Consider the following 25,352-nt stretch of genomic DNA (forward strand, 5'->3'; position numbering starts at 1 on the left):
TGAGTAATTCTATAGAATATATATGGCGGAGTTCACTCCGGGTCAGGACTCTGAAGGACCTTGGGGACTGCATTTCAAGAATTCCAAGATGTAGCCAAAGATTGTACCGCGCTAGCCACAGAAAGCAATTCTTATTATTCATTGATTTATATAATTATTATTTATTGATTTATATAATTATTATTTATTGATTTATATAATTATTATTATTTATTGATTTATATAATTATTATTATTTATTGATTTATATAATTATTATTATTTATTGATTTATATATATAGCGCCATCATATTCCGCAGCGTTGTACAGTGGGTAGAAAAAAACAGCAAATTCTGTAAAGATGATACCTTTATTGGTTAACTGAAGCTGAATAGTTTCCAGGTGTTCGAGACATATTATCCTGTAGGAGAGACCTAGATAGTCCCAAAAGCTTGCAATCTATTATAAGTCAGTTAACCAATAACGCTATCATCTTTACCATGTAGGCAGCATACTTTACATAACTAAAATAATACCATCAATAACTGCGAAAAAAATCTGTTTTACCAATTATTTTACTTTAGTGAGCCTCAGCTAGCTGTATGTTTAAATTCCCTCACTGTATTAACAACTACCACTTCTGCTGGGAAGCCATTCCTCTTATACACTACACTCCAAGTTAGGTAAGACGTTACAACTAACCCGTTTCTGTCATGAAAAAAGTATAGTTTCTCACATAAACCACATTTTTTGCATTTAGACTTTTTTAAAGGTAAAGTAATTCATTTTTACATTTTGTTATTATTATTATTATTATTATTATTATTTTTTTTTTTTACTTAATCCCCCAGATCTGCTTTATGGGCAAACTCAATGGGCATAAAAATAATTCTGGTGCAAGCTTTGGAAAAGTGTTTTTATCGCCTTAGCAACCAATGTTTCATTGGTTACCATGGTGATAAGACAATGCTCAAACTTTGCACCAGTAATGACTCTCATTGTGCTCGTTATTAGAAGATCAGACACAAAATATGTATATTTTTTACTTCTCTGATGCAGCTGCATTTTCTGAGCATAAATCATAGTTTTCTCAGTTCTAATCCCATTTGGTTTAAGAGCTTACGATCTAAAACTCCGCCAGTGACTAAGAGATTTTCTGACACTTTCATATCCTAGTTTTAATGAACTGGAAAATATTTGTGTAATTAAAAGGAAAAAGTTGTTTGTTTATTCACTTAAAGATGCACTTTGATGTCAGATGTGTTAGTATTTTAGGGCATTAGACTGTATTTTCACTTGGAAACGCCTCTGCTGATTATGAGAAATTTTATGTTTTTGTAAATCCTTTTTTAATACTTTGCATCAGTTTAAAAATATATTCGGAAAAATGTTTTGTTTTTTAAATCAGTTGTAGTTTTCCCCCCAGAATATAATGTTTTCAGGCAGCTGCATATCAGCCGTTTGTATGAGGTTCTCACTCTGTTATCTGATCCCCGATCTACTAAACCCCCCCGACTCCTTATCATACTGCCTGTGGGAGACAACAGAATGACTCAGTCTTAATCACCCTCCTACACACTCTGACTAATGAAAGTCTATGAAGTTTCTATACAGACTCCATTAGCATTGCCATAAAGCATCAGCTCAGTGTGGTGTTGGAGCCGGGAAAGTCACCCAAAATATCACATGACTGACAGCAACGGCGGCTCCAGGTCTGCAGATAAAGGGAGTTTATTGGAACAAAATGAGATAAAACTGGGCTTTTTGTCACCCCAAGTGATGTTACTGTATACAGCGCTGGGGGGGGTTATTACTGTATATAGCGCTGGGGGGTTATATTACTGTATACAGTGCTGGGAGTTATATTACTGTATACAGTGCTGGGGGTTATATTACTGTATACAGCGCTGGGGGTTATTACTGTATACAGTGCTGGGGGTTATATTACTGTATATAGCGCTGGGGGGTTATATTACTGTATACAGTGCTGGGAGTTATATTACTGTATACAGTGCTGGGGGTTATATTACTGTATACAGCGCTGGGGGTTATTACTGTATACAGTGCTGGGGTTATATTACTGTATACAGCGCTGGGGGTTATATTACTGTATACAGTGCTGGGGGTTATATTACTGTATACAGCGCTGGGGGGTTATATTACTTTATACAGTGCTGGGGGTTATATTACCGTATACAGCGCTGGGGTTATATTACCATATACTGCGCTGGGGGGTTATATTACTGTATACAGCGCTGGGGGGTTATATTACTGTATACAGCGCTGGGGGTTATATTACTGTATACAGTGCTGGGGTTTATATTACTGTATACAGCGCTGGGGGTTATATTACTGTATACAGCGCTGGGGGTTATATTACTGTATACAGCGCTGGGGGTTATATTACTGTATACAGCGCTGGGGGGTTATATTACTGTATACAGTGCTGGGGTTTATATTACTGTATACAGCGCTGGGGGGGGTTATTACTGTATATAGCGCTGGGGGGTTATATTACTGTATACAGTGCTGGGAGTTATATTACTGTATACAGTGCTGGGGGTTATATTACTGTATACAGCGCTGGGGGTTATTACTGTATACAGTGCTGGGGGTTATATTACTGTATATAGCGCTGGGGGGTTATATTACTGTATACAGTGCTGGGAGTTATATTACTGTATACAGTGCTGGGGGTTATATTACTGTATACAGCGCTGGGGGTTATTACTGTATACAGTGCTGGGGTTATATTACTGTATACAGCGCTGGGGGTTATATTACTGTATACAGTGCTGGGGGTTATATTACTGTATACAGCGCTGGGGGGTTATATTACTTTATACAGTGCTGGGGGTTATATTACCGTATACAGCGCTGGGGTTATATTACCATATACTGCGCTGGGGGGTTATATTACTGTATACAGCGCTGGGGGGTTATATTACTGTATACAGCGCTGGGGGTTATATTACTGTATACAGTGCTGGGGTTTATATTACTGTATACAGCGCTGGGGGTTATATTACTGTATACAGCGCTGGGGGTTATATTACTGTATACAGCGCTGGGGGTTATATTACTGTATACAGCGCTGGGGGGTTATATTACTGTATACAGTGCTGGGGTTTATATTACTGTATACAGCGCTGGGGGTTATATTACTGTATACAGCGCTGGGGGTTATATTACTGTATACAGCGCTGGGGGTTATTACTGTATACAGCGCTGGGGGGTTATATTACTGTATACAGCGCTGGGGGTTATATTACTGTATACAGCGCTGGGGGTTATATTACTGTATACAGTGCTGGGGTTTATATTACTGTATACAGCGCTGGGGGTTATATTACTGTATACAGCACTGGGGGTTATATTACTGTATACAGTGCTGGGGGGTCATATTACTGTATACAGCGCTGGGGGTTATATTACTGTATACAGCGCTGGGGGGTTATATTACTGTATACAGCGCTGGGGGGTTATATTACTGTATACAGCACTGGGGGTTATATTACTGTATACAGCGCTGGGGGTTATATTACTGTATACAGCACTGGGGGTTATATTACTGTATACAGTGCTGGGGGTTATATTACTGTATACAGCGCTGGGGGGTTATATTACTGTATACAGCGCTGGGGGGGTTATATTACTGTATACAGCGCTGGGGGGTTATATTACTGTATACAGCGCTGGGGGTTATATTACTGTATACAGCACTGGGGGTTATTACAGTATACAGCGCTGGGGGGTTATATTACTGTATACAGTGCTGGGGGTTATATTACTGTATACAGCGCTGGGGGGTTATATTACTGTATACAGCGCTGGGGGTTATATTACTGTATACAGCGCTGGGGGGTTATATTACTGTATACAGCGCTGGGGTTTATAATACTTATTATTTCATGTTCCCCGGGAGAAACGATAGTAGATTTATGGAAAGCCATACGTTATGTTTTTAGAATCTTGCATTTTCCTGATGCCGTTTTATGAATTTCTTCTATTTTGACTTTTTAGGTTCTATAGCCCATTTTCTGAACGCAAGCGCGATGTAGAAGGGCGAGGAAGAAGAGGTTTCTCTGGCTGCTGAGCGGGAAACCCCATGAGTCCACCCCCTGCTGCCATCGCCCATGCTGGGCTCCGGAGAATGGGGAGCACGGGCTCCACGTGTAGCTCGCCCACCTCTTTGGTCAAAGTATGCGCCGATCACAAGGGAGGAATTAATTGGTTGAGTTTGAGCCCCGATGGGCGCCACCTGCTGACCGCGAGCGAGGACTGCACCGCTCGAGTTTGGAGGACATCGGACCATCAGTGCTGTAGGCTGCTGCAAGGTGGGTCCTGACGCTATGAGTCTACCACCTCTACTGAGAGGCTGTTCCACTTATCTACCATTATCACACTAACATAAAACTTCCTTACCTTCGATCTAAGCCTCTGACCCTCTAGTCCTAGATTATGGCCTCTTGTTCTAACGTTTCTCCTCCTTTGAAATAAACCTCCTGTACTTTGTTTAATCTCCTCTGAGCAGAATATCTACCGTTCTATTTAATAAGAGTCATACTTGAGCCTCGGGCAGGTTTAGGGGTAACCAAGGTGCAGGATTTAGTCTCCAACGGTGGGATTGAGAAGCCGTCTCCTGGGTTAGGAGACCAACGTTCTGCATGTTTAGTAGAAGTCCGGCAGCGTTCTAAACACAATGTATCCTTTCACTTGTGTGAATTCCTGGAGTTTTGGAAAGTTCTGAGAAAGTAAAATACATGTTTAGCTACAGCGTCTCGAGTAACAGCGACAGAGCGAGTTCGCTTCTTGGATAAATCTTCAAGGAACAGAAAACAAACAGAAACGTTCTACAAAGATCCAAGAGACGTTGATTAGAACAAATGTCTTTACAGCCTTCCAGCCAAAAAAAACTTCCTCAGCAGCCGACGAGGGCGTAATTACGATCGAATGATCAAAAAATATTTTAATTGCCGCCATAAATATTGCCTAGTTTTCATTTTATTAAAATCATCATTCATCCACCAATAGGAGCTCAGCTTCTTGCCATGTGAAACGGCACTACTTGCGGAAGGATGCGTATAAAAAGAGTCCGGTGCAAATGTTTCAAAATCGGATTGATCACCTTGGCAACCAATGGAATGGTCCAATCGGCAAGAAAGTATCCATTGGTTGCTATGGTGATAAGACCCCAATAATAATCAGGGCGTCTTTACATTTTACTGTAAAGGGCAGTTTCGCCGTAAAAATAAGTCATGTTAATTTAAAAAAAAAATCTTATTATATCATCTATGTGGAAAACACGTCAGACTTCACGCTTAACAGCAATTCAAATAAACGTATTTATATCGCAAGAAAGCAAAATATACGTAATTGGGGAGGAATCTTTTTTTTTTTCTAAAAAGTAAATGGTAAAATAAAAACATACCCAATATAGAGTTTTCTAGAATATTTTTATGTTAAAAAAATATTTCTGGGAAAATGTCTTAGTGAGATAATTTTACATTAAATTAGGTGCCGCAACTAGAGCTGTGCCTGGATGGAATTACTATTTTTTTCATTGTTTTTTGGAACAATATGCATATAAAGTATATAAAATGATGTAAGCAGATGGATATAATTAACAAATATATTATTTTTGATATATACTTTAATATAATACATACCAGTAATATTTTTGATATATGAGTTATATTATATACATACACTACTGTTCAAAGGTTTGGGGTCACTTAGAATTTTAAAGAAAAACACATTCTGTCAATTAAAATAACATGACATGGATAATCCAAAAATCCAGCACAGACGGGGTTAATGTTGTAAATGACTATTGTAGCTGGAAACAGCTGATTTTTATGGAATCTCTTCATAGGCGTACAGAGGCCCTTTATCACTCCCATCACTCCTGTGTTCCAATGGCCCTTTATCACTCCCATCACTCCTGTGTTCCAGCGGCCTTTTATCACTCCCATCACTCCTGTGTTCCAATGGCCCTTTATCACTCCCATCACTCCTGTGTTCCAATGGCCCTTTATCAATCCCATCACTCCTGTGTTCCAGCGGCCCTTTATCAATCCCATCACTCCTGTGTTCCAGCGGCCCTTTATCACTCCCATCACTCCTGTGTTCCAGCGGCCCTTTATCACTCCCGTGTTCCAATGGCCCTTTATCACTCCCATCACTCCTGTGTTCCAATAGACCTTTATCACTCCCATCACTCCTGTGTTCCAATGGCCCTTTATCACTCCCATCACTCCTGTGTTCCAATGGCCTTTTATCACTCCCATCACTCCTGTGTTCCAATGGCCCTTTATCACTCCCATCACTCCTGTGTCCCAACGGCCATTTATCACTCCCATCACTCCTGTGTCCCAACGGCCCTTTATCACTCCCATCACTCCTGTGTTCCAACGGCCCTTTATCACTCCCATCACTCCTGTGTTCCAACGGCCCTTTATCACTCCCATCACTCCTGTGTTCCAATGGCACGTTGTGTTCGCTGATCCAATTTTACGCTTAAAAGGATAATTGATGGTTAGGAACTCTTTTGCAAGCCAGAAACGTCCTCGTTTTCCATAAAAACAGCTCAGTGACCCCAAACTTCTGGTAGTGTATATATATATATATATATATCTCTATCTATATGGCAACCAATGGAATGGTCCTGGCAAAATAAACTTTCCGTCGGTTGCTATGGTAAATACTTTTCAAACTAAGATCCAAAGTCACCTTTTCTGTTTAACCCCCATTGTCTCTCCTGTATGATGTCACACGTATGTGAGAGTTAATTACCCGTCACCTGTTCTCACCTTTTCTTTCACACCTGGTTTCAGGACACGGCAGCTACATAACGTTCTGTCACCTGGAGAACGAGACGGCGTTTACCTGCAGCGCTGATCACACAGTGAGGAAGTGGGAAGTATCCACAGGCCTGTGTCTGGCTGTTTATACCGGACACACGTCAATCGTCAACAGGTGAGCATCTTCCCGCAGATCGGCCCCACCCGGCCCCCGTCTAGTCGCCCGTTTCTCCTGCTGTAAAGACTCAAACCTTAATCAGTCGTTGGTCTCGTCTTAGATTCAGGAGCCATTCGACTATCCCATGTTTGTTTAAATCCCCTCACTACATTACCCTCTACCACTTCTGCTGGGAGGCTGTTCCACTTACCTCACCCTTCTGTGAATGCACTCCTGCCATTGCCAGCTCAGCTTGAACAATGCAAGTTGGGCTCCTGTTAAACTGAAAACTTCATAAAATGTAGCTATAAAATAAGCCTAAATCTAAATTTTGGAATATAAAAGCCTAAAATTGTACAGCGCTACGGAATTTGATGGCGCTATATAAAACAATAAATAATAGTAATAATAAAATTACCAGTTTCCTATATATTTTACTGCATCTCTCAATTAACTGCCAAATGAAATGCACATTTTTTCCCCCAGTTCTTTTACCTTCTTATTATACTGATCATTTTCCAGTAGCCCCCCGGCTTTTTCAGCGTCACAACCTTTTTCCTGAGAATGGCGACGAGTGTCAATCACCGCGAGATTGTTTAAATTTTTTTTTAACTTTTATTCCGCGTTTAAAGTAATTTTCCTCTAATTCCGCTATTCATGCATTAATATTGTCAGAGCCTTTGAATGTAGGGACTGTAAGAAGCGCTGCAGGAATACATAAATAAAAGAAAATATTACTTTAGGTGAAACGTTGAAGAGTTGTGACTATACACCGTATGCTGGATGATGATACATTTGGTGGCGCGAACAGGAACGTTGTCGGTCAAACTTTTGGGGGAAATACGGAGAATTTTCGAGATTAGTTGCCAATCTGCTTTGGTTCTAGATTATTATTATTTATTGTTTTATAACGGAGACAACAGGTGAGGAGCTCAAAGAGTTTACAATCTAGATCAAGGTCCTCTTGGGCAGAGACAGAAAGGTGATGTCGAGGTGGCACTTTATGTTTTTATGCTCACTTAGCCTACTTAACCACAGATCGGGTGAGTTTGTGGAGCTATCAGCTACTGGTCCAATAGTCTTTTGTCCGGTGTGCCAGTGGTCAGCCCAGGCTTGCTCTTGGGTGAAGAACATGGTCTTCTAGCCCTGTCCAGTGGATACTACTGCTTCACAGCCTCCAGAATTGCATCATGTTATATTTGTGAGAGCCGATTGTCTGTGATTATCTAGAAGGGCAGTTTATTCACGAACATCTCAGAGAGAGCGTTAAACCATCTACGTGCGAGGCATTGATACATGACATTTCGGTATTATTACTCCTCCAGGATTCTGGTCGTCAAAGACTATGTATTCAGCGGATCTTATGACCGGACAGCTCGCTGCTGGGACATAGAGACCGCCAGGCAGTTACAGGTGTTCCAAGGCCATCGCAACTGCATCCTGAGCCTGGCGCATTTTTCATCCGATGACATCTTGGACGAGTCGGACATAGAAGGCAACGAGGTGAAAGAATTTATCGTGACGGGGAGCACGGACTGTACGGTTAAAATCTGGGAGGCGTCCAGTGGGTGTTGTTATCAGACGTTACGGGGACATTCAGGAGCCATAATGTGCATCGTGCTGGATACCCCAAACAGTGAGCTGTTCTCTGGAAGCATGGACCATACCATTCGGAGGTGGAACATGGCAACCGGCCACCAATTAAAAGTGTACAAAGGACATCAAGGATCTATTATATGCCTGGAGGTAAGGAGTATGAAAGAAGGGGGAGGGGGTTAAGTCTGATATTTTTTAGATAATTATGATATAAATCATATCTTCAAAATTGGGAGCACCAGAAATAGCAGCTACGTCAAACAGAAAAGGCTTGAAGAATCTTGTTACAGACCATGTATAATGATTAGACTTGTGCATTCAGATACAAAACAACAAAAACAAGGCCAGACCCCCCATGAGTCTGATGAAAACAAAGCAAAAAGCTCAGAATTTCCGTGCTAAATTCCTGGGTCCACATTCACTCACGCTCTCATTCTCATTCAGTCTCTCTCTCACACTCTCTAAGTGTTTCCCTACCTTCTCTGCCGACCTCTTGTGTTTCTGCCAACCATATCTGTTTCCACATCTTCTTCATCTTCTATCTTCAATCTACCATCTTCTATCTTCGTCTGCACCTCCAATGACATAACCCATCAGGGAACTTCTGACAAAACGGTGGTCCTTGTGGTGACATCCTCTCCCCGAACCTACAATCACCCTAACTTGAACTCAGGGCAATATGGCGGCACATCATTGAAAAAAATCATATTGATCATAACCATGGACCTTCTTCAGTGGAGAGTGAGGGCGTAATTATGATGGAATGATCAAAAAATATTTTAGTTGCTGCTATAAATATTGCCATTTTAGGTTTACTAAAATAATCATTCATCCACTAATTGGAGCTCAGCTTCTTGCCATGAGAAGCGGCACTACTTGCGGAAGGATGCGTATAAAAAGAGTCCGGTGCAACATTTCAAAATCAGATTGATCACCTTGGCAACCAATGGAATGGTCCAATCGGCAAGAACGTTTCCATTGGTCGCTATGGTGACAAGACCGCAATAATATTCAGGGCCATCTTTACATTTCACTGTAAAGGGCAGTTTTGCCATAAAAATAAGCATATTTAACAGCCTTAGTCACTTAAAAAAAATGGAATCTCATAGGAGGCCCTTTTCTTATTTGATCTTTACAGTAGCCTATCTGTTGATCTTTGGGAATAATAAATGCATTATCAAAATTCATTAAAAGGATACAGATATTAATTTTTTCATCGGGCTGAAAATATTTGTAGAATATTATTAGACGTGGTTAGAGGCCAGCTTGGCTTTTATAGAAGACAGAGGAGAAGACAATCACTAGAGCTCCACAGAAAATACCAATTAGAAGCCAGAAGTAATATTTTTGGTCACGGCTCCTTGGTTTGTCAAACACTGATTGATATCGAATAAACCACTCGCCCGTTCTGGTAAACGTCTGCAGTCACGTTACGTTTTCATGAGTTTTATGATTTCTATTTCTAGAATGTGGCCAAAACACTCAATCATTTGAAGTGGGAGTTGCATGAATTATACGCGTCCCACTTCATCAACATTTTCTGTTGATAAAGCTTCGTTACAGATCCTGTAAACATTTGGCGGAGTCTATGACATTTATAGTTAGTCGGCGGCAACGCTCAATCTACGAGCAGCTCTCCGGATATGTTATTGAGGATAATGTCCCGTAGTAAAGGGGGATTCCGTTAAAAGATTTGGATATGAATAAAAGAAGCGAGGAGAAAATGTAATTAAAAGGCGGCCAATTGGTCCTGTATACAGTATGGTCAACACTTCCAGGTTTAGGATCCAAAACATCAAAACTGTTACTGTCAAAGAGAAAAGATCATACAGAGGGATCTCGTAATGTGTTGATAAAGAAATGTAAGCCCTTCATTCTCCTCTCAGTGGACTCTACTGAGTTGCGAACCTCCTTGGATGTCCATGCGGACTCCAAAAAGTTGGCCATGTACAACCTGACGCACTACATGCATCTAGTGATTACCTGTCCGTTACCTTAAATAAATGAAAGAACGATCATGGATACATTTCTTTTGCTTTGTATTCTCTTTCTCAAAATGTACTAAATTCCTACCAGTCCCCCTTTGGCCTTTTCAGATGTAAGACTGAAAAAAATCTTGGTCTTGGGTAAGACCCTCACCTCCCCTCTTTCTCTCTGTTTTTGAGGCCTATCACTGAGATCTTTCAGTGTTTCCTGGCCATTTACCATCTCTTTTGGTGCATAACATTTCTTTAGATGTCCGTACAGCATTCTAGAAAAAAGGTTCCGGTATTCTGGAAATGTACGTGTTAACTTGTACATATATTTGAGTTGTCCTCGTAGCCTACTCAGCCCATTCAATAATTTCAATGTATCTTATTAGATGGCGGTCAGGTCTACAATCTGGGACAGAGAGTTTAAGTTTAGACAGGGAGTTAAATCCCAAACGAAGCGTTTCAAACACCGTTAACGCTAATTCTAGGACTAGACGGGTCACTGAATGGAGCCCCGGGTATTGCGCAATCGGTAACGCATCACCTGGGCGAACACCAGGAATTTGTTTTGCTCGTATTTGTATCCATGAAGCTAGGAGCGGGCATCAGGAGACACAACGCTTAGGAGGACATGTCCTATCTTGCTGTTTGCTCCTTTTTTTATATTAATCATTTAAAGAGGGCCTCCCGCTGTTTTGCCTTGTTTTTAGGGGGTGGTAAAGGTACGTTGTTTAGTGTTGTGTGCTTAGTAAGTTATCATTACGTGAAGCTATACATTACATTTACATCGTTACAAATGAAGCATTAAATAAATGTAATGATAAGAGAAGTGATAGGCGGTTTACAATGCTGGGTTCAGTCAGTGGCGGAACTACCGGGGTCGCAGGGGTCGCGACTGCGACCGGGCCCTGGAGTTCTGCCAGTCAGGGGGGCCCAAGGGGTGCCGAGCGGCAACTCTTGGGCCCCCCTGACTGACAGAAATCCAGGATGCCTCTGCTCCCTGCTGCTGCCGCCGTCGCCGCTGCCTGCCTCAGCGCTGCCCAGAGTGCAGTGTTGGGAGCGTGAGGCGTTTGTCTCGGGTGCCGGCACCCGAGACAAACGCCTCACGCTCCCAACACAGGAGTTGACGGTAAGTGACCTACAAGGGGGGGAGTGGGTAGATCGTGAAAAGGGGGGGGAGTGGGTAGATCGTGAGAAGGGGGGGTAGATTGTGAGAAGGGGGGTAGGGAGGGAGAGGGTAGATTGTGAGAAGGGGGGGTAGGGAGGGAGAGGGGAGATTGTGAGAAGGGGGTAGGGAGGGAGAGGGTAGATTGTGAGAAGGGGGTAGGGAGGGAGAGGGTAGATTGTGAGAAGGGGGGTAGGGAGGGAGAGGGTAGATTGTGAGAAGGGGGGGTAGGGAGGGAGAGGGTAGATTGTGAGAAGGGGGGTTAGGAAGGGGGGGTAGGGAGGGAGAGGGTAGATAGTGAGAAAGGGATAGATGGGTTGGGGGGGGGCCCTTGACAGATTCTCGCACCGGGGCCCTGAGGTTTCTAGTTACGCCCCTGGGTTCAGTTATGGTTTTATCTTAGACATGACAGTTATTTGTTAGTAAATAAGGAGGGGCAGTGAATATAGTGATATATGGTGAAATATAATTGAAATACGTATCTCTTGGATTGTAGATTTGTCCTCACTCTGAGACTTTTCCAATGATATACTGATTACAGAGAGTATTTCCTCCATATGTTATCTGACCGGTCTGTATACCTAAAACCTCTAGAATCTATCTATCCAGTATCTATCTATCTATCTATCCAGTATCTATCTATCATCTATCATCTATCTATCTAAAAACCTTTTTATTGTTTCTGAAGATTAAATGATTGAATAACACGAGCCCGTTCTCTGCATTGAAATGAAAAGCCTTCGCGCGTATATTTCGCTCTTTCGTATGCGATATGGTATTGTGCCTGTCATGATCTATCAGTGTTTTGCAACAATTTGGGGAAGGGCTGTAGCCGAATCCTAGGGGAATATTGTGGGACAGTTAAAAAAAAAAAGGAATTTTACCCCCTGCGCAGTTTAAAAAAACAAACATCTGTAACTTTTTAAAATCCGATTCGGAATGGCAGCAGTGAAAATAGAAACATAGACTTTGCTGGCAGACCGGCCCCATCCGGCCCCCCTCTACTGCCAGTTTCTCCAGCTGTAAAGACTCAAATCTTAATCAGCCCTTGGTCTCGTCTTAGATTCAGGAGATATATGCCTATCCCATTTTTAAATTAAGTTTTACCCTCTACCACCTGCACTGGGAGGCCATTCCACGTATCTACCACCCTCTGAGTGGAGTAAAACATCCTAAAATGCATTTGATAAAGCACTGCGATACAACCAGATAAAACAGAGGGATTTGGGTCTAAAAGTGAGACTGGCTCGCCTAGAAAGGGACACCTTGGTGGTCGGTGAAGGGGAAATTTCCGGGAAGGCGAGCGGAATAGACGCACTTCATTCCGTTCAGTGAGTTCCAGGCAGCCTGATTAATCGTTTTTTTGTAGCCAGCCTTGACCGAGTGTCCGTTTGTTGCTTGAGTTCACCACTATTCATCCTTTGAAGTGCTTAGAGAAAGTCTCTGACCTGTAATCAGAAGTTTCCTTTCCTTTCAAAACTTGAAATTTTATTTTTTTTTGGGGGGGGGGGGGTTGTTGTTTTTTGTATTCCGTCCAGGAAGATGACTTATTATCTTCTTTCCAAATGGAAATAATCACCGGCTTTATTTTCTTTGTAAGGAATTATTTGGTTCTGTGCATGTCAGATCGAATGAGTGTTATTAGGGTGGGGTAATAATAATCGTCCTCCTTTGTTTCTTCTGGAATGATTCACGGAAAGGACTAACTCAGACTCCCCGTATCTTACGTCGGCAGACTACAGACACAAATCACAGATTCAATGTAAAAATAAACGGATGCAAGGGTCAGAAATAGTTTGCCATATTTCCCAGAACAAATCTTTTCCCTGCATTTTTACAATGCATATTCGTGGGCATTTTTTCACTGGGACCAACGCATTTTACCGCATGAAAATCCGTGCATGCTGTCTTTTGTTATTTGAGTTTGAAAATGAGACTTCTGTTTCCTTTTCCTCCTCCCACTGCCGGCTCCTGCCAAAACAGGAAGTGTACTTAAGTATGATTTGATAAATGGAGGTGCTGCAGATATGACGCTGTAACATAATGCAATGCAGAACACCTTAACAACTTTTGGACACTATTAAAAAATGCCCCAAACAACCACTATAACTTAATAGAATGTACTGGAGTTTTTAGGCCTGCAGGGAGATTTTCCCACAATGCACAGGAGATCAGGTTATCCAACGACAGCCTGGAGTCTTCCTTGTCAGCAGAAGCCAGCATTACTAGATCTATGGTGATGGAGTATAAGTTTAATGGAATTCTATGCCAGTGACAATACTCTAAAAGTGTTTTTAATGCACAGATGTTCATTGGTTGCCATAGAGACCCTGGGGAGTCTGTACAGACCATGCTGGTGTCGCTGATGCCCCCCCCCCTGCTGGCTGATCACACTTACTACGATCAGGTATGCAGAGGCCTGCTTCATGATCGCTGTGTGATCAGCTATAATGAGATAACAGCGAGAAGACGGACAAATAGTGTTTATTCCTCTTAAATAAAAAGTAATAATAATAAAACTTAAAAATGTCAAAAAATATATAAAATTAATTAATTACATTTCTGAATACTGCACTCATCGTACCTCCCCTTATTATGTTGTGAACTGTAATGCACGAAGTACTCTTAGCGCTAAATAGATAAAACAAAAAATAATTATACAAAGCTTAGTGATGTCACCATGACATCATCAGGAGTACTGTCTGTTTATATTACAAGAGAGATCTAAAAAGAGTCTATAAAGGTTCTTGTAAACCTTAAAAACGTAAATATAAACATATACTGTATCAGCGTATATATTATGTATAATATGAGTGTTTCCATCTCTGCACACCGGTAAGGCTGAAATCAATGAGCGGACAGGCGTTACAAACCTTCATCAAGCAGTTGGTAACGGGATATGTTCTCGGGGAAGAGAGACCACAGAAGTCCATCGATCGGTACTCAACCAAAATAACATTCTGTGCAGGGAGGTCAGAACTGGCCGCATTTTCCCCTATTATTGACCAGGGTTTTGGAATCGGAAGTCCAAGAAGCTCATATAGGTGTGATAGTCAGGCATCCACATACTTTTGGTCATTTAGTGTATTCTAATCTGGTTAAATAGAAAAGGGTGGTATTTTTTTTTTTAAATCTGCCGTGGGTCTTCTAGCCATAAATCTTCTATTTGAAAGCCTCGTCTTACTGACTCTGATGGGTTTCTTATAATATAAGCTAAGCTCCCGAGCCAAAGAAAACACAGAGGGACTCGCTCTCCAGTACGCTCTGCCGGATTAGTATCGGTAATCCTATCTGTAGATTGTTTTAAACAAAAGAAAAAGCAAAATAATAATTATCTGGCAGTCCTTCCAGGGTCCTCTCCCCTGCGACCATTTCCTAGAAGTCTCTTTTTTCCTAAACACAGCTGGTATGAGACCCGGGAAAGTCTTTGTCTTGGAGAAATGCGTTCAACAAATGGTGCAGATGACAGCAGAGGTTCATTGGATAATATTGACATATACGCGGCTTGAGTATTTACACAGACCGCGTGTAATTAGGTTTCAGCTGACTGCAAACATTTGAAAGGGAAACAAAACATGTGCAGGGTTTAAAAGAAACAGAACTGTTTATCTTGGTCTGCATCTTCTTTGTGAAATCATTAGTTTGATCGTTGGCCCACTGGCGAGGACACGGAGGATTATGCTCAACACGTGTGTGTGTGTGTGAATGGAGGGGTCTCATTAGCAATCTTGCAATTTACCGTCATACACGTGCTTATTTTCCAGTAAACAACTGGGGTAATTGTATGGTATGGAACATCGAGTACTCCGGGTTGGGTTGGTAATAATAGCCCCACAAACTCATGGTTGACATATGTCCATATGTAACCACACATAATCATGTTACATCCATGTAATGCACATGCTTGGTACATTTTCTGCCTAGAAATCTCTTTTATTGAGGACTAGTGGAGTATCTGGTATGTCATGAGTTAAAATGAGTAACAGTGCTTAGCACAAACGTCTTTACAATGACACGGTTTAAATGTCTGAAATGAAGTTCAGGCATTCATTTTCTGTTGAATCAAAACAGGCCCTGCAGGCAGCGAGGTTAGCCCTTTAGGTATGAAAAAGGCTGTATAGAGTATAAAATAAACCAAATATCGTAAAAAAAATCCAGAATAAATAAAAGGGTTGAAGAAAGAGACAAAATTTTGGGGACATTCCAGAATGTAATTTCCGAATCTCAGCCGTATGACTAAGCCGCTCTTACCGCAGGTTAAGTAAACCTTTTAGAATGTAGGATAATATTTAGAATATGAAAACTCAGACTTTTGAAATCGTTTGTGTGTATGTAACCGGCGGTCGTGTTTAGAATGTATAATACATTCTGGATAACCGGTCTTTTCAACGTGACTCACTGGTAATAACTTTTATACTTCTGGTTTCATTTCCAGATTAAAAATTGTGTCAACGGTGGGAATGTGTGACCGAACGGGGTCATTTTTATTTTAGGGGGTGTGGTTAGAGGCGTGGCTAGGGGCAGGGCTCTTTTGTATAGAGTCTTTATGTGACCCTTTGGCTTGTTGACCTGGCACACCGGGCACAAGCACAGAAGGCTGCTGGCCGTCATCTCGCCATAAAGCCTTACCTGCATAAAATGTCTATTATTTTCAGAAATGGTTTCGTTTTTTTGTCATCAAAACCAGTTGCTTTGATAAATGTTAAAAATGTTTCTTATAGTAAAAAATAAGAATAATATGTAAAGTCTGGTTTTCTCTTGCAGATGGTTGGGCGACACTTGTATTCAGGAAGTGCGGACAGGACAGTGAAGAGTTGGTTAGCGGATACCGGAGAATGCATGCGCACGTACAAGACCCATAAGCACACCGTCAGCACCTTTAAATATTACGGGGGAATCCGTAAGTTTGGGGTTTTTTACCCTCTGATTATTAATGTCGGCTTAACCAGAGAATTCAAATGAAATTCAGATGCATAAAAAATGTAAAATTTTAATGATTATAAGTTTTAGGCAAGCAGTAAAGTAAATATACAATATATATATATATATATATATATATATATATATATATATATATATTACATATATATCTACACACACTATATTACATATACATTTTTTGTATCAACAGAACAGATAGACGTTTCTACATTTTGTATTATAATACTCCATACTATAATACTCCATACTATATTCTGCTCATTGTTCTCCATATGTAACCCGCTATGCGTGTAATAAATCAGCGCTACGGAATTTGATGGCGCTATATAAAACAATAAATAATAATAATATTAAAGCATGCGTCGCTCTCTAATAAATCAAGTTAATAAACGACTCGGTTAAAGCTTTCGTGCGTTCATCTAGTTGGAGTTACAGGTCAGCTCTTCTCCGAGTCTCCTCTGCTGGCCGGTTAAAGGGATAAAAGTTTTCCGAAGGACTCCTTTGCAGACATTGTAGTGGTTTGTGACTCAAGGCGCATCGTGTAATTAGCTTCTCATGTTTAGTGGTTTAGGTTCCTGAGACGTGGGTTGGAATGTCGCTGGTTTTAATCATCGGGAAGCTTCTGTCTTCTGTAACAATAAATGTTAGTAAGCAAAAGGCATTTTATTCGTGTCCCGGAAGAAATGCGTTAAACTCGCTTTAGGACTGGTTTCTTTCAGTTTGCTGGACTATAAACTCAAGCCAGACATGAGGATAAATATTTAATTTATGGTATAATCTCAAAAACAAGTGTTCACATGGCAGGATTCCTAACGATCCACGAGTGGGCACCACTCACACCCACTTCTGTGTTTATTCAGCTTTTTTTCCCCCCACCCAATTTGGTTATTCCCATATAGATCATACAGTATATGCCCCCCCAATCTTTATTTTTTAGGGTGTTTATGGTTACCCATGTAATTGCTATTGATTCTGATACAAATGCCCCAGGTAACATATATCTCCCTTTTATAAGAAAAAATTTATATAATAATAATACCGTATTTGCTCGATTATAAGACGACCCCGATTATAAGACGACCCCCCAAAATCTGAATATTAACTTAGGAAAAAAAGAAAAAGCCTGAATATAAGACGACCCTAAAGGAAAAAAGTTTTACCAGTAAATGTTAATTCATGTAAACAATTTTTTTAAATAAAAGCTATGATTGAGAAAAATATTTTTTTTGTTTTTATTTCTTGTATTTTCCAGCCTGTCCCCCAGTTTCGCACATCTGCCCCCAGGCTTGCCACACCAATATGGCACTGTGGCCCATGATATGCCTTTTAACCCTCTATATGCCACTGTGCCCCATGGTATGCCTTTTGACCCCCTATGTGCCACTCTGCCTCCAGAAATCCCTTATACCCCTATATCCCATTCTGGCATTTAGGGGGTTAAAATGCATATTATGGGGCAGAGTGGCATATAGGGAGGTATAAGGCATTCCAGGAGGCAGAGTGGCATTAAGGGAGTTAAAAGGCATTGTATAGAGCACTCTGCCTCCAGAAATGCCTTATACCCCTATATGCCACTCTCGCATTTAGGGGGTTAAAAGGCATATCATGGGGCAGAGTGGCATATAGGGAGGTATAGGGCAGAGTGCTCTATTAAATGCCCCCTTAACGCCACTATGCCTCCTGAAATGCCTTATACCTCATTATATGCCACTCTGCCCCCTAATATGCCTTTTAACCCCCTAAGTGCCAGAGTGGCATATAGGGGTATAAGGCATTCCAGAAATGCCCTATGCCCCCATTTAACACACACACACACACACACTTACCGGTGCTTCCAATTTCCTGCTGTATTGCCGGGGCAGCGGGTTGACGTCTCTTTCCGCTGCAGCCGGAAGGAGGTGGAGTTGGCAGCGGGGGTTTTTCTGCGTCCGTCCCGCATACCCTCCCCGGCTGTCAGAGATCAGAGTTCCCCGCACCGGTGCGGGGAACTCTGATCTCTGACAGTCGGGGAAGGTATCCGCGACGGACGCAGACAACCCCCGCTGCTAGCCACACCTCCTTCCGGCTGCAGCGGACGTTGTCTACGCGGATCGCGTAGACGTCAACCCGCTGCCCCGGCAATACAGCAGGAAGCACCGGTAAGTGTGTGTGTGGGGGGGGGGGACAGGAGGATCCAGGTCCCCTGCAGCGGTGCGGGGAATCTGGATCTTAGTCTCATAATCAGACCTCTATTTGAGGTCTGATTAGAAGACGACCCCGATTAGAAGACGAGGGGTATTTTTCAGAGCATTTGCTCTGAAAAAAACCTCGTCTTATAATCGAGCAAATACGGTAATAAACAATAATAAATAATAATAATAAACAATACTAATAATAATAATTTGACATTTCAGTTATATTTGAGATGTTTTATCAGAAATAAACCTACCTGGGAACTCACAGGGTTTTTACCCCAATCCCAGGGTCTCAGGGTGAATGAATGGGCAGATTCTCACTCTGATTTAATGATATCTGCACATCCCAATTAGTGCTGTATAGTACTATATCAGAGTGGGAATCTCTGCTTGAACACAGGTGACTTCATTCAGAATATCTTTACCTCCTGAAAAGTCGTGGTTTTCATAAGGAGCGTTATTTGAACCATCAAATATGTTGATTGATTAAATAATATTTTAATAGCCGCAGGGTCATCTAGGTTTTGGAAATAAGTAAAAACACAACTGGAGGGATGTTTAACCCCAATAGGAATATTCCTTTTGTACCAGTTTGGTATTATGTGTGATTTTAAATTATTCCACTGTAACTATATAACTAAGTGTAATGTAATGTATTAATACCGCCCAAAAATATATACTGTACAATATACTGTACTATACCAGCAACAATCCACTTGTGTAAACACTGAACTTACTGACGAATCCTGATGAGTTTATGGAATTCCCATTGTGATAAAACATTAGTATCCAGAAATAGTCGAAACTAAGCGGTGTTATTAATAATAATAATAACAACAATAATAAAAATAATAATATACTCTTATAATCAAAAATGGACAATGCACGTGGATTAAAAATAATGACGGAAACATAATTTAGCGTCACTGTTCTCTTATAACATATATTTGTTTAAATGCCTCATTCCAGGGCAACTAAGAAGAGTTGTTGTACCCCAACCACAGTTTTATGCACGGCTGGACCCAATTAATAAATACGATATAAAGACAGACGGACGCGGGTCACCGATTCCCTTTTGTTTTAGCAACCAATGTTTAATCCCTCGCCGGATTTGATGCCCGTTAGTTGAAATCAAAGCATTGAAGCTTCTTTCTTGGTACCCTGAGTACGCTTTAGTTTCATGGCTTAACCCTTAACGTCCAAAGCAGCTCATCATTCACAAGCTTGTGGTTTTTAATGGGCATGTGTCTTCAGCTTCGTTAGTATCCAATATGACTAACTATAGGGTCGAAGTTCTGTGTAATCTTCCGGGATATAGGGGTCACCCTCCAAGGTGGTACCCCATTAAAAGTTAAATCTGTTAGCGTCAAGGGCTTACCAGGTTTGGAGGTTTGTGTGCGACCCTCAAAGTCTGGAGTTTGACCCCGATTCCCTTTAGTACCCGACAGCTTCAAGGGATGGGAATGCCAGCCCCCCCCCCCCCAATAATCAGTGAAACAAAGCCCTGCCGGTGTCTTAGCGAAAGATGAGCTTTCTGATGCCAGTGAGTCAGGAGCGCGTGGGGACCCCAAATGTGCGCTCCTCATGCATCGGTGCCCCCACAGCTGCATTATTTTTCATTCATATTGCTCTTTTTCTTGTAGTATTCACTGGAAGCGGCGACGCGTGCGCCCGAGCATTTAACACAAGGTCTGGAACCCTTCAAAGAGTTTTCCAGGGACATACCTTCATCGTCAACTCTATCCAGGTCTGTTATCAAAGCAATGCATATGGCAGCTGCCCTGTGACGTATAGTTTGCTGGGGGCATTGAGTAGGGTCAGAATTCCTGAAGCTCCTTCCATTGAGGTTCATGATAACCAAAGGCATACAAACAGAACATGCCCAATGGAGCTGACGGATAGCGTCAGGGTTCATTCCAGATCCATACCACTTAGCTAATTGACCATCTCTGCATTCTGTCACACGTGGCTTCTCCTTCCTGAGTTGCTTGTAATAGCCAAGTATCTCGGCTAATATAAATATTTTTCATGTCCCTCTGATATTACTTCTCCAAAATCTACTCCTAGATCTCATATCTACAGTGAATTCGCATTTGAAATAAGCACCTGAATTCTGTTTTTATTTTTAGGTAGACAACAATTTCCTCTACACCGCTTCTCACGACGGAACGCTCAGAGTGTGGGACATCAGAGGCAGCTGCGAACATCACAAGGTCCACAAGAAGAAGCAGTCCATTCGAAGCAGCAACTCTCAGAAAGGAAGCCTGTCCCACATCTTCCACAACAAAGTCGGCTGCGTAATGGACCTAAATGGGGGTTGTGACCCTATTGAGATCGTGTGAGTTGGTCCGAAGTCACAAAAAAACCTCACACCGGTGCCTGGACCACTGCTAATTTTAATGGAGATGTTCTGAGAAGGTTGATGATGGTGGCATACGTCCAGTAGGAATGCGTTCACCATCTCAGAAGTCTTGTGTCCACTTTTTACTAAAATCTTGACATTTGAACCAAAGAATGTATGGACCGCAGATGGCTGGAACGTCGTGAAACACAACTAGTGAGATGCTACTATTACACAGTTGTTCCGACAGTACATGCCAATAAGCGGCATTTGCTAGCGGCTCACACCTGATACAGAGGCTTAGTGAGACGCACGTGAATTAGATCTCAGATCTGCCTTAGAATATTCTTTTTTTCTTTTTTTTTTTAAATGGCAACTACTTTATTTCTACCGGAGGAGGCACAATCTGGTTTCCACTTTAGAGCCATTACCAAGACTTGACAGGTGACACCGATCGGAGCCGCCATAGTTCTGAAATTAATTCAGGATGATGTTTTTAGGGCTGCGTTAGATTATGACGACAACGGATTTCTGTTTAACGTAGACGTGCCCAGTTCTTTGGCGTGCAAACCGGTCAACAGAAAATTTGAAAGGATATGGAAATTCTGTGGGCAACTGGCCAGCGACCGGATCATGTAAGGTCCGGGTCAATTGACTAAATGCTGCGTTACCCAAAGACCCTGATAAATTCCGCCAAGCTCCTATGGAAGCGGAAACGCAGATATTCAGCCGGATTCAGTAGCTGCACGTTTCAGCATAATGAAAGTGTTACAACTTTTATTGATATATATTTTTTAATTTGATAGCTAAAGAGACCTCTTTCCCCTCTTCAGGGAACACTTGAAAATGTGGTCTGGTACTCAACGCAGAGTAATGTAGAGAAAGAGAGAGAACAATGTTTCCTTTTCTGTTATTTCAAAATTCACACCCAAAAACTTTAATAGGACTAACATGCCAAGCAGATCTAGAACATTCCAGGAAAGAACCTTTAATCCTAGATTTGACTTAATATTGCATTGTTTCATTTATGCCCATAATAAAAATTAAATGTGAGCTTTGTTGAGCGTATGGAGGTAAATCATGAGTACTCTATGACCCAAAGACATAATTTAAGCGTCGAAATAACTTTTTCCAGCTCGCATATAATATGCATCTTCCACCAAGAAACCAGACAATTGTCTAGAAGCGTTGGGGTTTTCTAGACTCAGGTTTGGTGACAGAAGCCTCAGAGGACTTATTATCATAAAAACATTACAGGCATAGAAACTTTCTGTGCGCTTTTCTTCATACGTACGACAGAATGTGAAAAAAACGCGCTAACGCTTAAGAAATTCAGGATTTATTATTAGAGTACCGTTTATACTCCGGGATAAGCCGAAATTTTTACCAAAATACAGTGGATAAGCTGAACATGTAAATTTAAACAAACACGCAGACACTCACACACCCGCCCACCCAAACATACCCAGACACACGAACACACGCTACTTACATACCCTCTGAAGCTAAACACTGCCTCCTCCTTGAATAGTATACCGTTGTCTTACCCCTACAGTCAACCACCCAGTCCAGTATGGCATGCGCGGATAAGCTGAACCCAATTTTTCAGGTGTATTTTAAACCCCAAAATCCGTAAAATGCTCCTCCATAAGTATATACATTCAGATGTTTTTTTTTTATTATTGTTTTTTTCAACTTTACAAACAACATACTGATACAATTTTCCAAACGGAATCATGTGACTTTCTTAGACAACTTGAATCTACAGTGGACAGCAATACGTGGATAGCCACTGTCAGGGGTTACTAGAAGGCCGCGGAATTCTTGGAAAGAAACCAGCGGACCCATAAAAGGTAGGTATGTTTTGCCAGCGTGGGTCCGGAGCATTTCTAAAATGAGGCGGAAGATCTAATTTGGTGGACCGAATGTCGGGTTTGAGAGAGACAAGAAAACAGGACATTCCGAGGCATGGAAATAAAATGAGCTGAAGTCTACAAATACATGCGTTAAAACACCCCAAAATACTTTGGGTTAAACTATAATTTCGTTGGATTTTTTATTTTAATAATTTGGATAAAAGTGAATTAAACAAAAAAGTAATTATTAAATTAAGTGTATCAACTCTTACCTTAAAATTATTCCCACCTTTTCCACTAGGAAACGTTCGCAAGCAGCAAAATGGTATCATTTTTGCATGATTTAGGATTTTCAAGAAAGTTTGCCCCACTCGGCTTAAAAAATATATATTCTCTTAAAAAAAGATACACCTTCTGGATTTTGCTTTGCAATTATTATCATTATTATGCTGGATTGATTGGAAATTATGCTTTTTACACCTGAAAGCCATGACCGATTCAGTATTAAATCACAGTAGAAGCATCTAAATGTAAGAATTTTTTATTTATTATTTTCGCATCTTATTTTTACATGTAAAAATATACTAACATTAGATGTTTTAACATCAAATTCTGACCCATCAGCAGTTTTATTGGTTTAGTTAAAACAGTATGCTTTAATCAGTGATCAAACAAACCAGATAACTGGAAAAACAGACAATAAATTTACTTTAAATACTTTTTTTAAATGCCTCAGAGCCATTATTATTAAAAAGGTGCATTTTTAGCCTATATTTGTGCTCTTCTCCTCCTCCTTGCTAGTTCGTTATTATACGGCCCTTGTGGACCCTGAAACTATTATTTGCGACCTTGGCTTAATTCCCGGTCATCAGATGGTCATACCGAAGACTATTTAACCAAAAATAAGACTTGAACACCCGACCATAGCATTCCCACTTGCAAATCCATGTAGGGATTCAGCAGAATAACTCCGTCAGCCTTTTTGCCCCGTCCCTCTGCTCCCTGGGCTGCTGGAGCTCGTTCGGTCTAACGCATCTCATGCTTAGTATTGCGCATGCGTGCTATCTTCACCACTATACAGCTCCAGCGCAGGCTTGCCCTACAGTTCCAGGGGGTCTAACGAGATGCTTGCGTATGTCTGTTTGTAGAAAGTACCGCCAGAGATTTCCATGGAAGAGCGTTCCTGCCACTGATTGGCTGCTTTAAACAGTGGTGTTAAACTTTGAAAGTGAAGCTCTGAGGCTGCAGCTTCTCTGTAAAGTAGAGAATGAATAATAAACTACTTACACTTTAATACGATCCATTTGCTGCCGAGGCTGCACGGGACACTAAACTATCCTTTAAATACTCCAGTTGTGTTTCTGTTCAGCCTAATCGCGCAGAGCAGAGCTAATCGCACGGAGCTTCACAAATCTCTACATAACATTATTTTAGAAACGGAAATTTTAGCAGGCAAGTTACTACTACTCCAAAAAACCCTAATTTCATGCAAATATCCCCTAAAAAGATCCACCCCATAAGGCACTTTTAGGAAACATGAAGAAAAAAAAAAAATACTTATTCCACCTGCAGAAAATAAACAGTGAGCCTGAGAAAAATAAAATGACTGTCTAGAAACGGTGTTATTTAAAAAAAATATATATATATTTTTTTTAACAGATTTCCCACAGCTAATAGTAATGTGCATTATTCGGCACCGGTAATGGCAAACTTCTGTTGCACAACGGGTTTCACTGGAGCTAAAATTACATTTTAGACCCAAAAACTGCTAAACTGTTTAATAAACATTATTGCGAGATCCATTGTGTGCCGTACACTGATTATTGCGGTGCTGTTTTAAGAGTTTCACTACGAATGCTGTAAAATAACTTTATAATCCTGAAAAACAGCTGCCAAATAACGCGTCTGGAATTAAAATACGGACCCTTTTTTTCTTATTTTATAGATTTCCAGATCTAATTCTATTTAAACTTTATTACCGTATAATGTTTGCTGCGCGCGAGACCTTTCTTAAAACGAGAATGATTACTCAAAAATACTGGGGTGTGCCTAAAAAGTTTAATTTTGCCCGGCATGTGGACATTTTCACCTCTAATATTTTTTCTCAATGGCCCACATATGGTTTTTGGTGTCTGTTACTTTAAGTGAGCCAAATGAAGTCATCGAACTGGCCCAGTGACATCAGCAGTGTTGGGCGTGGCATAATAGAGTTCTTCCCAACGAGGCTTTAAAGGGACAGTCAGTCATAAGTTCCCCAAACTGTGATTCACAGCCCTTCGCTAAACTCTTAAAAAACTTTGGGGAAAAAAGTTTTAAAAACATACGGCAAATTAACCGGGTCCCCCTCGAAACCCAACAAATCTACA

General features: G+C 41.1%; 1 protein-coding gene across 1 annotated transcript; it reads left to right on the forward strand.

Annotated features, from left to right (window-relative positions):
- Positions 1 to 4,088: 4,088 nt before the first annotated feature.
- Positions 4,089 to 21,131, forward strand: LOC149272605 (uncharacterized). Its single transcript, XM_089506904.1, has 6 exons — positions 4,089 to 4,317; positions 6,817 to 6,958; positions 8,266 to 8,686; positions 16,439 to 16,574; positions 20,433 to 20,540; positions 20,923 to 21,131. Exons 1-6 carry the CDS (start codon positions 4,089 to 4,091, stop codon positions 21,129 to 21,131), a joined length of 1,245 nt encoding a protein of 414 aa, XP_089363030.1.
- The last annotated feature ends 4,221 nt before the right edge of the window (positions 21,132 to 25,352 follow it).

This window comes from Sceloporus occidentalis, unplaced genomic scaffold (genome assembly GCF_023333645.1).
Source record: "Sceloporus occidentalis isolate IW3139 unplaced genomic scaffold, rSceOcc1.0.p SCAF_433, whole genome shotgun sequence".
Taxonomy (NCBI): domain Eukaryota; kingdom Metazoa; phylum Chordata; class Lepidosauria; order Squamata; family Phrynosomatidae; genus Sceloporus; species Sceloporus occidentalis.